Below are 17774 nucleotides of genomic sequence, written 5' to 3'. Positions count from 1 at the left end.
TTGTTCATAAAGCTAGTCATAATGCATTTTTGTAATGGCTTCCTTATGAAGGATAAGTGCAACGCTGACTTTGAATTTAGTCAGAATATGGTCTCTTAACAACATTATGCACCTTTTGGAACAGCCTTTGATGCCTTAAGATGCTGTCTATGTAGGCAGCTCACTAGGACTTGGAGCAACAATCAATGCAAATGACTTACTGTAAATGCAGTGTATATTTTTATGATTAGCACCTCTGAATCACATATGGTCCATTCTGAATACATTTACTGACTACTGGGACATGTATCCCTGCCTTTTCTGCTTACTTATCACTAACCCCTGCAAAGTACAGCAGGCAAGCATCTCCGCTAGTTTTAGAATGATGGACTTACAAATACAAACCAGGCCACAATACCGCAAAGTGACATACAGTTCCGCTTATGTACAGCAGTCAGGATGCATTTCATTTAACACGCGCAGGTAAATATACATTCGAAGAGGGAATCCTGAGTGATAGCCATGCCGGCGACTTTGATCCCTGGCTTTAATCAGCTTTAATTGGCTCTCTCAGAAGGACGCAATGACATGTGAAGTGGAAAGAAAAGGAGGCGGGTGTGCGTGCGCGCGATGCTGCCTCACATTCCTGTGGATCCCTCTGAGGCGAGTGCACTAGTACGTAAATATGCTTCTGATTACAAGGAAAGAGTTCACTCTATAAAGGCTCTCTTAAACAATTACCCCTGCTACCATTACCAGATGCACACATAAAGACTGAGGTCTATTAGAGAATTAACAGAGAGGGAAACAAGACTAGCACTGAATCATACCACTGAGGTGTTCAGGCGATTTTGTTCTGGGATTTTTTTTTATTTTTATAAATCATTCCAACATTATCAGTCAGCTTTTGTCTTTGGCAACCGGTGTAGGTCATCTGTTACTCAATACCGCTCAACTTCATCATGCTAGCAGTAACATCGTCTCACAAGATTGGCTTTTTCTTTGACCCAGCTTGGCTCGTGATAAGGATACATGTACGATCTGACCATGTAAGGCTGAAAGAGCACAAAGCGAGCCGGCAAAGAGAAGCGTGCTTGTTTTCTTAGGTCAGGAGTTCAGGACAGTTTGACTAGCAGCTCGCTTAAGCGCTCCTTACCTCAGAAGAATCGGCATTTGTCAAATCAAAGCTCGCTGGCTCTCCCTCAACACCTTTATGGGAGCGTTGGCGCGCATTCGTGCTCACAACATGGGCCTCAACTAAGCCGCTACATCGACATGACCTCATGCTGGAGTCAACGTCAATTTTCATGCGTTCTTTCACTTCTGCATCATGGCTGACCCTAAATATGTCTCCAAATTGTTCATTTCCCTCTCACAGAGTGATTTCTGATGGAATGCATTGGACATCTCTTGATTAGTTTTGTTTGTTTAGCGGTCGGTTGAGGCAGAGGACAGGGAAAATGGGCTCGCCGAGACATTTCCTGTGCATGTTTTTGCAGATGAGAATCAGCTCACTAACTCAGATTGGCTACACGTTACTATTATGGTCATTTTGAAAACTTGACGCCACATGGTTTTTGAAGGATGGCATATACCAGGGATGTAAGAATGATATGAAAATTGGAAAAATTGGTCATCATTTAACTCATCCTCATGCTAAAACCTGTATGACATTTGTACATTGATTTTCAAAAGTTATTTTTGTCATAGAAGTTTGAAACAGCATGAAGATCAGTAAACAATTTTTAATTTCTGGGTGAATTAGTTCTTTAAAATCACACCTTTACATGACTGGGCTACAGTTATTTTCTTTGCATTGCAGCCAAGCAAAAACAATGATTATGTCCCTAAAACTGTAAACATTCCATAATTCTAAAATTGGCCATATTTAGACAATTAATCAGTATTTAGTTGTTATCTTTATTCCCAACTGAATCCTTTAACAATCCTTTAAGTCCACATCCAATTCTTTCCATGACAGAAGAGTGGAAAAGCAAAAACATCCATCAGCCATCATTTCCCCTGAAAAATCCTGACAAACCAGCAGTCAGAGCGCAAGCCTAGTGCACTTAAGATCTCCTCAAAATCCAAGGCCAGGCACCATTAGACTTTTCCACTGAAACCTGCCGTCTCAAAAAAGGACAACAAACAAACCACAAAGTCAAATTACAGCAAAAAAAATAAAAAAATAAAAAATGGAATCCTGCTGCAGAATGACTTAATGTAAATGGCGGAAGTTATTTCAGATTTATATATTACTAACAAAACATCTGGGTCACTTATTGCATATTTGCGGGGACCTAAATAAACACAAGCTAAAGTTTCAGACGGCTCTGACTTCACAATCAAGGAATGCCTCCGTTTCGCCATGTTTCCCGATCGTCGCCGTCCGTCAGGAGCTCAGCGAATCCAGCAGTTCTGAAAAAGCTCATGCGGTTCCTGGATCCAGTGCTTTAAAATTACAGGCTATCAGATTCAAAGCGGCAGAGGAATAGCTGAACATTTGAAGGGGGCTGGGTTAGAGAGCTGCATCTCTTGAGTTTTCTGCTGCACGTCAATCATGCTAACAAAAGTTAATTGAACACCTCACAAGAGTCATCTAATATAATCATTATTTCAGCTCTAGTTTACATTACGACTCTGAGGATGCTTTGTATTTCCAAAGTGTAAGAACAAATGAGCTATAAAAACAGAAAGAGAATGCATGACGCATGGTTATGTGCATAAATCTTTTTGTGGATAACCAAAAGTGATTTCAGTACAGTCATGGGAGTTTCACATCTACAAAATTGTTTTGCACATATTTAATGAGAACCTCTATAATGCAAACTTGCTAATTAAATTGTCAGCTCAACTCAATATAATTACATGTTTTGATGCATTTGAGGGATCCAAATAGAGCTTTGGCAAATGTTCTGCACTTGATAAAACACGGCTGTGAATGTAAACCAGATAAGAAGCAGGAGGACATCAATCTAGAGTGTCTGAATGCTCAAATAGGGCTGGGCTGTATGAGACTGTAAACCATGTGACGGCAGAAATGTGTCTGCAGATTCTGCTATACTTTTTATACCTGCAGTATAACACCAAACAGAAAACTATAATCTACTCAGCATGTTGTTTTACATACGGCTGCCTCCAATGTAGACAGCTCCATCAATTATTGTGGGAGCGATGTAGTTTTGATGTGACATGCCACTCACATCTGAGAAACACAAATCTGTAACTTTAGATTATTTACAGGTGGCAAGCAACATCACAACATGCCATATTAACAAGAATTCATCCAGTCGTATTTATACTATATTACTATATTATTATTATTATTATTATTATATTATATATATATTAAGCAGCTGTTTCTGAGGTAATGCTCAACTTATTAATTTGTTATGAATGATCTTATAAGTTGCTTCCAAATATATACACTGCTGTTTAAAAGTTTGGGATTAAGATTTTTAATGTTTTAAAAGAAGATTCTTATGCTCATCAAGGCTGCATTTTTTGATCAAAAATACAGAAAAAAACAGTAATATTGAAAAATATTATTATATTTTAAAATAACAGTCTATTTTGATATACTTTAAAATATAATTTATTCCTGTGATGCAAAGCTGAATTTTCATCAGCCATTACTCCAGTCTTCAGCGTCACATGATCGTTCAAAAATCATTATAATATGCTGATTTATCAATGTTGGGAGCAGTTGTGCTGATTAATATAGATCTTAATATATATTTTTGAATCCTCTGATACTTTTTTCAGGATTCTTTGAAAGTCTAGCTGAAAGTATTAATTAATAATAATAATAATTTACTGACCCTAAACTTTTGAAGGGTGATGTAGGCTATACTGTTACAAAAGATTTTTTCTGGCATTACACGACTGCATAATATACTTTTTTCTCCCCAGGAAAATAACTATAGACATTATAGATACTGTTACCATGATATAAAACTAATCATATAATACCAAACTACTCATAGACACATTAGCAGGTGAAAAAATGTTAAATAATGTATTAAAATAACCATGGAGAATTAATCTCTCTAAACACTTGTCATAAACACTGCAAACATCTACTGCCAAAAGATTGCCACCTTAATTCAAGAAGACACTATTTTTGACATTTTATGACAACAGTTGCTTAATATATACGTGACAAAGACTTTCTCTCAAACATTAGTGGTCAAACAATGTCTATAGACAAAAGGAAGATCCCATAATCCCACAATTTACAGTTTTGGCCCTTATTGTAAACCATTATAAATGTTTACATGGTTTAATGTGCCTTGAAACACCATATTTCATTTACATCTCACATTTGTCATATTTTTCCCATAGAGAAACAACCAATGTCTTTGGGTTTCTAATTGGAGGAAAACACAGTGTAAAAATACAGTCTTTCTCCTTGGATTACTGTGTCATCCTTTTGGCAGTAGATAGTGTTTATGACAAGGGAAGAATTTTAGTTCTCTCAGGTCATTTGTGACTTTATTCAACATGATTTACATGAGTGGCTCTGAACGGTTCTATTGTAAGACAGACACTGTAGACCCCTACAGGCAGCCTGTTCCCATAACCCAACAAAGAGGGAGCCAAAACTGAGAAAAACTCCAAAATGGGGGAAAACAGTGCTGTTTTGCATTCCAGAGACTATTCCAATCATATGTCACCACGTTCAGTCTGTTCCTTTTAAGGCGAGGACATTCCCCACATATTTTCCAAACACCACAGTGTTATCAGATCCCGTTTCATGGCCAATTACTGGCCCACAGTGTTGCGAGCGCCACGCTTCACTGTGCGTGCTGCTACTCTGACAGCACATCACTCCCATCATTCTGCGTTCAGATCTTCCCTCATGCTCAAACTCATACAACTAAAGGTCAGAGCAATAAAACAAGGTCCCAAGTCACAATCTGACAGATTATATCACACACATTAAAAGCTAAATCAGCTGAATACGCAGCTCCCGTAGAAGCCTGACCTGTGCAGTTGTGTTAATAAACGGGGCCATAAAATTAATTTAATAGTTTGCAATAAGTACAGAGCTTGCATTCTTTGTCAGACGGGATTTACGGGTTCGCTGCCAAAACGCAAGCAGCATCGCTTTAGTTAAACAAGCACTCAGTGGTTCCCAGAGGAGAAATTTACCAAAGCATCCACTCTAAACCCCCCATCCCTTTAGCTTCGTCCCAAATCCCACACCAGATATAAATTAAACAATATAAAAATGTTCATGCCCAGTGATTCCACTCCACAAATATTTTGAGAAGAGAGTGCAGAGATGCTGCCAGCCAAAGAAAATGCCAAATCCATTTTGGACGATAATGAAAATCTTAATGGGTTACAGCAGCATCCCTTAACCTAGGCATCGGACAGTACACAGTAGTGCCCTGTTTATATAGATTGCAGGATGCTGAAGGACAATAGAGATGTTACTTACACAAAATTCCCTTAAAAAAAGATACAATATTAAGATCCCTAAAAGAGTTCAATGCAATAAAAGGTTTAATACTGCGTATAAACCTAGGAGAGGTTTCACTATGTGCAAAGCACACTTAAAACCAATTCAATCAGGTCAACAGAGTATCAAAAGGCCTTTTAGACAGTTTTAGCAGCTGTCAATTAACCCAGGCCTTTTTCTAGAGTTACTGGCTTGTAAAATAAATCCAGGCTCATTCGTAAGTAAGATAAAGAAGTATGTAAAACTGTGGATGTGAAAAGAAAGGGGACAAGAAATAGGATTAAGAGACCTGAATAAACATTATTCTCAAACTGTCAAAAACAATCAACATGCATCAGTGCAAAAACAGGGCTATTTGTCTGTATCCCAAAGCTGAATCACAGATTTAGAGCTAGAACTTTCTAAAAGTGCAAACTAATATATAATATTCAACATACTATAAAATGCATGTAATATAAGCCACGCTTTTCAACAAAGCCTTCAGTGAGACTGACGCATAATGGTTAATGTTTTATCAAGCAAGGAGGAAGAGTTTGTAAAAAGCGCTGTAGAGTTAGTAAACTCGCATCCAAACACCTGGCAGTGACGATAAAACTCACCGAGGTATGCGTCCTTTAGATGTGCGAAGAAACCTGCAAAGACAAAACGACTTGAGCTGTTCCTTCACTCCCAAAATCTCCGGCGTTCAGTAACAGGACTCTGAGTTTTTTTGAAGCTCCTCCCTTTTAGCAGCCTTTCACTCCATCCGACCTCCGCCTTCTCGCGCACTTCACGAGGACAGTTCAATGCACTGGTGATTCAATAACACTATTGCATTGTTCTAATTAAATAATTATTAAATGTAGAAAGTTAAATCATAAATAGGATATATAATATAAGTTTCTTACTTTAAAACTCAACACATCCCGTTTTATTATATATGACTGCAGCTGAAATAAAAAAAACAGCTATTTGACAGCTACCTTCAATGGCCACATTTATTTAGCTATAAAGCCCGTTATATTATAGTACTATATATTATGCAGCTTATTAAATTGACACTCACTAAATAAATAAATTGATTTGAGTTTTAAATACTTACCTGTATCTTACCTTAACGCTTCTGCGAAGAAAAGTAGTCCATTACAGTGAACAAGCGGTTTTAGCTACAAGAGGAAAACTCCAAGGATGTTATTTACAATAATATGCTGATACTGAAGTCATCGGAGGCAATTTTAATGTAATAGTTAAAAGAGACTCTATTTGCGAGAGTGAGCGCGGCTTGATACGAGAGACTTGAAAGTAACGCCAGTTTCGATTAACCTGATGAAAATAGTAACGTTAGTAACGTAACATATTACGTTACACATTTTAGGTAATATAACTGGACTACTTTTTGATAGATTAATTTTGACCTAACTCGTTTATCACATTAAATAGAATAATCCTGTAACCTACCATATTAATTCTTCAATAATGCAAATCATAATTAAATAATCATATAATCAATAAAAGTAGTGATTTCAAACGATTAATCGCGATTAATCGCATCCAAAATCAAAAAATTTTTTACATATGTATGTGCACTGTGTATATTTATTATGTATAAATATAAACACATGCATGTATTGTATATATTTTTAGAAAAATATGTTGTTTATATATTAAATATATTTATATATATAATATAAAATCTAATAATATAATTATATAAATGTATATACACGTAAATACTTTCAAAATATATACTGAATGTGTGTGTATTTATATATACTTAATAAATAAACACAGCACACACACATATTTTATATAAACAAAAACTTTTATTTTGGATGCGATTAATCGCGATTAATCATTTGACAGCACTAATAAAAAGTAACTGTAGTCTGATTATGATAACTGTATTTACATTTTATTTAGTGCTGTCAATTTTGAATATGATTAATCGCGATTAAGCACTAATTTTATTGTTTATTTGATGAGGTCATTTAGTAATTACCTCAATAAATAAATATGATTTCCAAATTAAAATGCTGAGCCTCTATACTGAGGTACATTCAATTGGCTAGAAATGTGTGTGTAAGCGTATAGTGTGAGAATCAGACCAGAGTATCAGACCTGAGCTCGGTGTGTTTATGTGTGTCTTGGCAACATTAAAAAGAATGGCTGAAAATTGCGTTCTTGAACTCTGGCAAATAAATCAAGCAAACACCATCGAAGGAAAACAAGGATTTATTTGTTCAACATATATGACTCCAGTGAAACAGAAGTGCTCAAGTGCTTCACCTCAAATTGCGAGCAAAATATCTCCTATAGTATTTTCCCATGAACTGGAAACTGAGAGCAGTCAAATGTCGATCATTTGCCTGTAATTTGGTAACACAGTAGAAGCTGCCAGACATTTTCGGCCTTTTGATCCGAGGGCTTTGCCTGCACTATATTTGCCTGAGGATCTCAGATGTTTACTTTTATAATGTGCTTTGGTTTTTAACATCAGGGAAGACCTCAGCTGACCTCAGATATTCATATGAGTTCCTGAAAATATTAGCCGCTTGCCTTAACTTGCTCTAAGAAAGGGAATATCTAAAGATCGTCTCTCTCTATGGGAGTACATGAACTTGATTTAACCAGGACATCTGAAGCATAGAGAGTTTAACATCACAGAGAATTGTAGGTGAACCCCGGGGTGCTAATATCTGCTCTGCTTTATATCTTTCAGGATGTGATTTCACATGACTATTCATCTCCAATGGCCTCGTGATTATGGATACTGAGGATTTAAACTGCAGTAACTTACCAAGTAAGACACTTTTACATTTTGGGCTATAAATAATGAACTGTACAAGGTATCACCTGTTGATTTTAATATGCAGAAGAAGTATGCAGCATCTCTGTTATCAACTATGATCTAAGGATGTTACAGAATCCACACTTATCGATTCATTGATCTAGTTCAGCAGAATTCACAGATTTGCATTGCTCTGCTGATTTAAAGAGTCTGTTATGACCTAAATATTTTTGCTGTGTTGAAGTGGACGTGCTGACTCATGTCTGATGACTGATGTTACATCTGTTCCGGTTTGCCATCTTTCTGGTAATAGAGGAAACAGTGCCACCCAAATTCCTTCCCTTTACCTCCCTGTACTTCCTCCTCTAAACACCACCACATCTGTTCACACACAAAATATTGCATTTCAGATAAAAAGTATAACAGCTGACGCATATCTTTTTATATAATGATATTCTTGTGACTGATTTAAGGCTCCATTTTGAGGCCTGCTGAGACGCCTGTGTGACTTTGTCTCCCCCTGGTGTTGATTTAATGCCAGATCATTCAATGTAGTATAAATGCAGAGCGCCATCTGTAGGTCAACACCTAAAACTGCTTTAAACTGGGTATTCGACAAGCAGTTCCTGTGCCATTGACATTACAGCTTGTTTTAATCAAATATTTGATTATTTTAATGAAGGACTCAAACTTTCTTATTCACTCAATAAGCTTTTATTAAAAATTAAACTATTTTCTGTTTGTAAACTACAAACAGGAAATAAAATAATAAAGCTCTTCAATAGCTTTATTGGTTTCAATCAACACTGACTATGAAGCAAATATTTACACAGTTGATATGATATGAATATGAGGTTGCTCTATTATTTAATCCCTCTCTATGGACAGCAGAGCGCTTACACATTTTAATCGCAGCAAATCACAATTTAACATCACGTGCGAGCCACAGCTGGCTGACAAAATCAATGAATAATTAACCATAAAATAATGTTCAAGATGATTCAAATTTAAACAAACAAACATGAGATTTGGATCAAGATGCCCCTTTATCATTTTAAAATATATATTCAAATATAAAACAGTTATTTTAAATTTAATATTTTTACTGCATTTTTGATCAAATAAATGCAGCCTTAGTGAGCATAAGAGACTTCTTTTGAAAAGCATTTAAAGAATTGTACCAACGCCAAATTTTTGATTGGCAAATCGCTTTTTATAGAAAGAGTTCACCCAAGAAATGAAAATGTGGCAAAAAATTTGTAGATGAGTTTGTTTCTTCATCAGAACAGATTTGGAGAAATTTAGCATTACATCACTTGTACTGGAGACGTGGGGATTATTGTGATGTTTTTATCAGCTGTTTGGACTCTCATTCTGACGGCACCCATTCACTGCAGAGCATCCATTGGTGAGAAAGTGATGTAACATCATGCTACATTTGTTCTGATGAAGAAACAAACTCATCTACCTTGGATGCCTGATGGTGAGTAATTCACCATAAAATGTTGACGGTGTTTAAATTCAAACAAGCAACATGAGCTTTGCATCACAATAACCCTTTATCCTTTGCAACCTCTTTTCAGCTGGAAACACTCGCTGCTGTCTACTGTCCGGCATCGAAAAGCTTCTTCCTGCCCTCCATGCCTGACATGGCCTCTACGTTTTTCCTCCAGTCTGTAACCTCCTCCTTCTGATGGAGAGAAAATGCTTCAGTGAGACAGAAAGACAGAGATGAGAGCAACTCAAATGGTTGCACAGCCGCGGTGGACCGTGGCAACACGCATCAGACAGACAGACGGGGCGGTTTAAATGCCAGCATTTCATCAGCACCGGGGCCTTTAAAGAAATCACTTGATTTCAGACACAGCACATCTGAGCAAATGAGCTGAAAACAGCCAGACGGGCTCCTGGTGTCTCAAACACACTTGTTAAAGCATCGAGCTGGAGTGTTACCTTTTCTTCTTCCTTTTTAACAGTTTTGAGTTTGGCTTTGAAGTCGACTCTGGTGTCTGTGACCGATCCCAGCATGGTATCTGCCGACTTCTTCACCCTTCTCAAGTTCGGCCGTTTCATTTTTCCTTTCAGTTCATAGATCTTCTGGGTTAATGAGAGAATCTGGAAATGAACAAATATATCATGCTTTTGTTAATTTTTTTTTTAATTTTCTTAAGTATACACTATTTTTCAAATGTTTGGGATAAGATTTTTATTTATTTTTTAAATTAATTAATACTTTTATTCAGCAAAGGGCACATTAAATTGACCAAAAGTGATAGTAAAAATATTTATAAAGTTACAAAAGAATTCTATTTCAAATAAAAGTTTTCAAAATTGATAATAATCAGAAATGTTTCGTGAGTAGCGAATCAGCATATTAGAATGACTTCTGAAGGATCATGTGACACTGAAGACTGCAGTAATGATGCTGAAAATTCAGCTTTGATCACATGAATAAATTACATTTTACAATATATTCAAATAGAAAACAGCTTTTTTATTGTAATAATATTTCACAATATTGCCATTTTTATTGTATTTTTGATGAAATGCAGACAGACTGCTTTCAAAAACATAAAAAATATGGTACCAACCAACAAACAAACATCAATTAAAACATAAATAAATGAATAAATAAAAGGTAAGAATTATTTATGAGTTTAAGAAAGACTAAAAGGTCTAAAACTAGAAAGATTTCAAATCTGGGAAAATAAAATAAAATAAAACCCCCCTTCCGACCCCATTATTTTGAATAGTATAGAATTTTTTCATACAGTACCTTGTTTTTCATTTACATACCTCTGAATCATTTCTGGCGACTTTTATATTGAGGTCATATCGTGCTTCATCCACAATGTCAATCTTTTGGTGCAAATCTCTACAAATCTCCTGCAAAGACCGATGATGATACATCAACTCAAATGGCATGAACACGAGTGCTTATGATACTGTATGTTGAGAGATGTTTTGGGATGCGCCCATCTGGCTGCAGAAACAGCTCCTAATATAAACATCTGTCATAGTAAAGTGTTGCACCTTCACTTCTTGGGCAGACAGGCCTGAGAGGTTGAGGGGCGGCGCTCTCTCCCTCAGGATGTTTTCTCTCTCCAGTTCTTTCTCCTCTTTTTCTTTCACCAGCAAGCTTTCTGCCTTTTTCAGCAGTTTGCTCTGAGGGTCAGAGACGTGTCAGCTAAGTACAAAATACAGCATTCTTCACTTGTGTCCACTGACACACAGAATATTTGCACACGATTTCAGAGTTATTTTAGCACCTGATTCACTAATGCAAATCCCTAATGATGGCACAAAAGCACACATAAAACCAGTTCAGAGGCACAATTGTTATTTACAGTACATAGTATATATACAGTATATTGAACATTGGTTTTCATTTTTGTATTTTTTTTGTTCTCATTGTGTTTGTCATTTTATTTAGTACTAGTTCTTTTAAATATATCTCTATATAGTTTTTATTATTTTTATTTCAGTTTTAGTTATATTAGTACATCAAGTTAAGCTCTGAAATAAAACATTAATTTTTTTTTTTTTTTTTTTTTTATTTTGTTTCAGTTAACAGTTAGTTTTTTTTTTTTTTCTACCGTTTTAGTTCATACTGGAAAGTTCAGCTTTGTTTCTGACCCACCTTCAGCAGAAGTCTGCGTGTTGCTGAGTACTTGGATCTGGCCTTTTTCTGCAAGAACAGTAAGAGGTAAGCCGAGCTCATTATAGTCTGCAGTCCTGTTAAGACAGTGCTTGTGCTGCGCGTGGGTCTGATCTACACGCGCCGTGGTGCATGCATTAACTGCCTGACCTGATTACTGTTGGAATTTCCAAATTTAGGGCTCAGTGGCTCAGTGTAGTTTTAAGCAGAGCAGAGCAAACGTACAGTGCAGATTAGTTTTTAACATGCTGTTCGGTGTCCTTACAGAATTACTGAGCAACTCAGAACCATTTAGAGCTGGATTAGGGTCATCGATTCCAGCAGTCACTGGACTTTAATATATAGAGACGCCACCACATACACTGGTACTTTCAATTGTTGCTAATCATTAAGTAAACTATTAAAAAGGGAAACAATTAGGAGCAAAGCGAGACATATTATAAAACTCTCATGACAAATGCAATGGGAATACACTTACCGGTCTGTGACGACGTCATTGCATGTATATATATATATATATATAAAAAAAATAACAACTATTAAACAGCAACTAGACTTGTGTATTTTACAGAAAATGTGAGTGTTGCTTAAAATTAATTTTAGATGTTGCCAGGGCTTTATTATGCAGTTGCAGAGTGTTTATGCAATGTTTTTTTTTATCACATTGCTATGCAGTTGCTATGGCATTCTAGGGTGTTTTGAGTGGTTGCCAGGGCACAAATGTTCAGTTGCTACATAGTATTTAAAAAAGAATAAAAAACAAACTGATTATTCATCATAATTTGGTGTTTTATTAATTTCATTAAATTTAATTACATTTTTAGAAATTATATAAACAAGCAGCAAATAGTATTCCATTGTAAATAAATAAATAAATAAGGTTGTAATATGAAAGAAATGAGCATTATTTATATTAATTATGAGTTTAAGAAAGACTAGAAAGATTTCAATTCTAGGAAAAATAACAGAAAAACTGAAAAATTGTACTGTTTTTTTAAAAATAGATTTTAAATCAGTTTTATATTTATATTTTATTTTTATATTTCCCATTTTCATTTTAGTTACATTTTTAGTAGTTTTGTTGTGTTTTTGTCATTTTTAAACAGTTTTTTTTTTAAGTATTTACAGTTTTCTAAATATGTCTATATAGTTTTTTTTTCAGTTTTAGTTTCAGTAATTTTAGTACATCAACTGAATTAAAATGAGAAATGTTGCCTTGGCATCTAGGTGAAATAAGTTGTTTTATATCTTATTTTATTTCAGTTATCATTTAAGTAAAATTTTTTATGGTTTTAATTTTTAATTTCTCAGTTTAGTATTAGTTAACTATAATAACTCTGACTCACAGTTTATAATAATAACCTTGTGTAAATAAGCCATTTTGGATGAGTATGACATTGACAGGGTCAAAAGTCTAATAAAGATAACACTTACCCTTCAGACATGGCTGCAATACACTATGTGACCTGAAAGAGAGCCAAAATAATTGTAGTCACTATTCAGCACTTCATCATTCATTTCTGCACATGTCAGGCATCACTAGTCAAATGCCAAACAACTGTCATGGATTAAGAGTTATGCCACAGTCAAGGGTTGCTCTTAAAAAAGCGTTTAAATGCATTAAATAAACCCACCGTCCATTGACATCAAAAGCTACAGATCCACTAATGCAATGCCAATATGCAGACGGTACACCACGCTGTGGCATTCATAGTTACCGGACATTGGGTTTGGCTTTAATACCGATCAACGCAGCGACTCTAACATGGAAAAATGATGACCTTTACACTGACAATATAATAAACCATCTCTCTGTGTGGATCAACCATTTTTCTCAGCGTCTTCAAAGATACATTCATTACAGCTTGCAGTTCAAAGAGATCGGGGTCTCGACATTTTGGGCCCGTGGAGAAACAGTGACCTTGACAGTCTCACTAAATGCTGTGAGCAGGGGTTAATGGGGTTCCTCTGGAAAAATGGTGATGAGGGATGACATTTAGAGGTGGATAGGAAGTGTGGACAAAACACACTGTTTTAATGTGAATTCAACCCTGTTATGGGAAACACTGACAACACAAAGTCTGAAAACTATCATCTAGTGAGGATAAATCTGGCACAACTTTACCCACTCACAAAGTGCATGGAATGAATCAGATGCAATACAATCAAGAAGGATCCAGCAAATCTGGATTTCACTTTCAAAGTGAAATATGTCATCTAAATTATATAATCTGCTGGGGAACAAAGGCACTTGGAATACGGGCAGTAAATGACAAACACTCAACAGATTGTTGGCTTGGGTCCTGCTAATGTTAACGTCCTTGATATAACTGCCATGACTTTGGAAAGAAACAGTTGAGTCATTGACCTGACATTTCTGTTTGTCATTCTTCAGGACTTATGTATGACAATACACTGGAGTGAACAGTACTTTAGCATTTGCTTGGGGGGGGATTTCATTTTGAACTACAAATCAGAAATCTGGTCGCCGTGTCTTAAATTTTTCCTCCTACAATACTTACTTGGATTATAAGTCAAATGATGTTCCTATGAATTTTACTTAAAATTAATTTTAAACTAAGTCCATTCCAATGTGAAACGTAATTAGCCACCATTATGGTCAGTTTCATCACTCACCGCAGATTTGAATTTGAATTTTACTACCTTCACTTTTTATTTAGACAGCTCTGACAATACATCCTGCATTAAAATAAATGGAATAAAATTGGAGGATTTGTAAAAAATAAATAAATGCATACATATATTTACATTTTGCCTAACTTTTTTTAAAATTATTTTTATATTATTGATTTTTTATAAAGACCCCTTAAATAAGAAAATAAGTGTAACTGGCCACCACTATGGTAAGTCACCACAACTGTCATTTTAATTTTAATTAGTAATTTATTAATTTAGAATTTAGAATTCATAATACATTTATTAACTAGTTTCACTTTTTATATAGGCACCCCTGACAATATATGCATTAAAATAATTCTAATAATACGTTTTAAGTTCATTTTTAAATGAGTAAATACATTAAGTAAATAATTAATAAATACATTTAAGAAATATATTGAATAATACCTTCACTTTTTATTTAGACATCCCTGCCAAAATATACGGCATTAAATAATTTAATAATAATAATATTAAAAAAATTAAATACAAATTAGCATCTTGTCTAACAATAAATAAGTAAACAAGCAAGTTTGTGATGGTGTAAAGCCTCAACACTTGGTTATTTCTAAAAGACAAATGGGAAGATACACTGGCAGCATCTCAAACAATATATAGTTACCAACAAGTCCATCCAGAATGTCATTCCAGTCATGACTAAACATACCCTGTCATTCACCTCACGGTATACTATTAGACTGCATCCCCTAGTGTCATTAATCATGCCGAAAACATGCAAAAATAAACAAACACTCAAGCAAAGGAAGTGAACAACCCTTCCATTTGCTCAAATCAAAAGACTCTTAAACCGCTCTTTGCTCTCTAACTTAAAAGACCTCTGAAGTGGACCTTTGATTTCCACGGCAGACTGTTAGACATGATAAAAAAAGAGCATCGATACAGGGCTCTTACCTTTGAAGAGGAGACCAGGAGCGTGAAAAGAGGAGTGATGGTACAGAGAGAGACGGTGTAGTGTGATTTTCAATGATTGATCCATGCCTCTCCTCTCACATGTGAATGGCCAACCAAAATAACTCAGCCCAGCGCCTCCCATGAATGCCAGCTTTTGCTACACCATTGTTCCGGAATTGGACAAATGAAATTAATGGCTGATCTAGCACAGAAAATGCTTTTTCGGGTTTTAAAAATTCCCATGACTTGTAATTCATATATTCAGGTGATTAAGATTCTCACGGCCACCCCAAAGACAACAAAGTGCTCCGGGTGTCCTACGGTCAAATATAAATGCACATAATTGTTTAATTGAGCATTTTATAGTCTCATGCTATAATTCACCAATGCTCGGAGGCCTGAATTTCTAAAGAGAGTCCTAGTGTTCAGTCGAGTGTAGCATTAATTACAGGTGAATATCACCTCGAGACTGCTGGGAAAAATGTGAAAATGGATCATAGCATTTAAGTCATAAAAACGGGGGAAAGAGGCACACTGAAAACATTTATCTCCATATCGGGTTTGAGGCAGGTTCAGAGGGCAACTTTTGGTCTAAAAGCCTCAGATCGATAAACACATGACCCCATAATGCATTGAAAAAGGTTTTTATGGTTCAGCAACAGACTACGTGGCAAACCTGGTTTGGCTTTTGTGTACATAAAGAGGGGACGGTGGAAGGACATCCACCTTTAGTGGAATCTGGAGTATGAAAGTGGCAGCTGTCGACAGGCACTGAGAGATGGAGTGAACACAAGCGTCCCATGACACATCACTCATGTGCTTTTGTCTGCGGTGTAGTGAAGCCTCTGATCGCGTTTATTTTTAGGAGGACTGGTTTTCACTCAAAGCTATCATGCTCTTCACTGTCATCACTGATAACACGACCCCAGCCCTGAAACTCTCGAGGATAATACAGGTTAATGACCTAAGCTGGCAACTGAAAGATTGACAATGCAAGAATTGAGCTAATAATCCAGAAAATAAGAATGTCAAAACATAGTTTGAATGTTGGCTTCAAAGCCTTGATTGGACTCGTGATCAGATTGACAAAAATGCATTTTAAAACCAGGTGTAAACAGGGCCTTAGTTAAGTTGTAGTTGTAGCGGCTGGGTGGTTGTTAAAGTGGTCTGGATGGTTGCTATGGAATTTCTAGGCGGTTGCTAAGGTGTTCTGAGCTCCTGCTAGAAATGCACTCATTTACAGTCATCAGTTCTACTGCTTTATATTGAATTAATTTCTAAACAAACCCAGAGGAGAATAGTATGACTCAGAAGCTGGCTGTATGACAGAAACTTCTTAAAGGGTTAGTTCACCCAAAAATGAAAATTAGGCTGTGTTTTACTCACCCCAGAGGCATCCTAGGTGTATATGACTTTCTTCTTTCAGACAAATCCAGTCGGAGTGACTTTAAAAATTGTCTTTGATCTTTCAAGCTATTAAATGATAGGTAACAATTGATAGCCTGAATGCACTGTAAGTCGCTTTGGATAAAAGCGTCTGCTAAATGCATAAATTTAATTTAATTTAAATTTTAAATGGCACTCAAAGGGGTGTTTCAGTTAATCAGTCCAAAAGAAGTTAAATAAAAAGCGCCCATCCATTAAAAATGGTCTCACACAGCTCCAGAGGGTGAACAAAGGCCTTTTGTAGTGAATCGATGCATTTTTGTAAGAAAAATATCCATATTCAAAGCATAATAATCACTTTAATTTAGCTTGTGATCACTGTTGTAAACTGTGCAGTTCCGGGAGCATGACGTATGAGGTCAGCGTTGGGCACATGCCGGTGAGTCTTGTGAAAACCAACATTTGTTTAACGATCAAAAGCAAGCAAAGTTTCCTTACTTTAGCAAAGGAAAACCAGTCTCCTCTTGGCTTATATTGAACTCTTCTGAAATTCTTCTTTACAAATCCTCATTTTGTACTTCTTATTATTTCCCGATCTCAATTCGAACAGCTGTGTCTTTACACTTTTTCAAAAAACATCTAAAGACTCATCTTTTTCGCCTGCACTTAACCAACTAATACTAGTACTTACCTTTTCTTTTTCTTGTCTATAATATTCATTTAAAAAAAAAAAAAAAAAAAAAAAAAAAACCCTGGCTACGTGTTCTGTGCTAGACTAACTGAGACTTGTCATACCATTGTTGTTCTCTTGTTGATCTGATTGTTTCTACTGTTCTCATTTGTAAGTCTCTTTGGATAAAAGTGTCTGCTAAATGATTAAATGTAAATGTAAATGTAAATGTATTAGTGACCATTGTTTTGTTTTG

General features: G+C 35.8%; 2 protein-coding genes across 6 annotated transcripts in view; both read right to left on the bottom strand.

The window, feature by feature from the left end:
* Nucleotides 1–6189, bottom strand: part of cald1a (caldesmon 1a) — a 52008-nt gene extending 45819 nt beyond the window's left edge. For 4 of the 5 annotated variants that reach the window (XR_006156465.1, XM_042738507.1, XM_042738518.1 and 1 more), the window contains exon 1: nt 6046–6189. The gene's annotated coding sequence lies outside the window, so the exon portion shown is untranslated. The remainder of the gene's footprint in view (nt 1–6045) is intronic. The other variant, XM_042738530.1, reaches the window with a different exon arrangement.
* A 1452-nt stretch (nt 6190–7641) lies between these two features.
* On the bottom strand, nt 7642–15607 carry LOC109081421 (troponin I, cardiac muscle-like). Its single transcript, XM_019096409.2, has 8 exons — nt 15463–15607; nt 13306–13337; nt 12350–12353; nt 11854–11901; nt 11247–11378; nt 11010–11099; nt 10167–10328; nt 7642–9903 (listed from the first exon to the last, which is right to left on the bottom strand). The coding sequence occupies exons 2-8, from the start codon at nt 13314–13316 to the stop codon at nt 9817–9819; spliced, it is 534 nt and encodes a 177-aa protein (XP_018951954.2). The 5' UTR covers nt 13317–13337; nt 15463–15607; the 3' UTR covers nt 7642–9816.
* Between the last annotated feature and the right edge of the window lie 2167 nt (nt 15608–17774).

Source organism: Cyprinus carpio, chromosome A4 (assembly GCF_018340385.1).
Source record: "Cyprinus carpio isolate SPL01 chromosome A4, ASM1834038v1, whole genome shotgun sequence".
NCBI lineage: Eukaryota > Metazoa > Chordata > Actinopteri > Cypriniformes > Cyprinidae > Cyprinus > Cyprinus carpio.
Note: the sequence above shows the minus strand (reverse complement) of the source record. Positions and strands in the feature narration are given on the sequence as shown.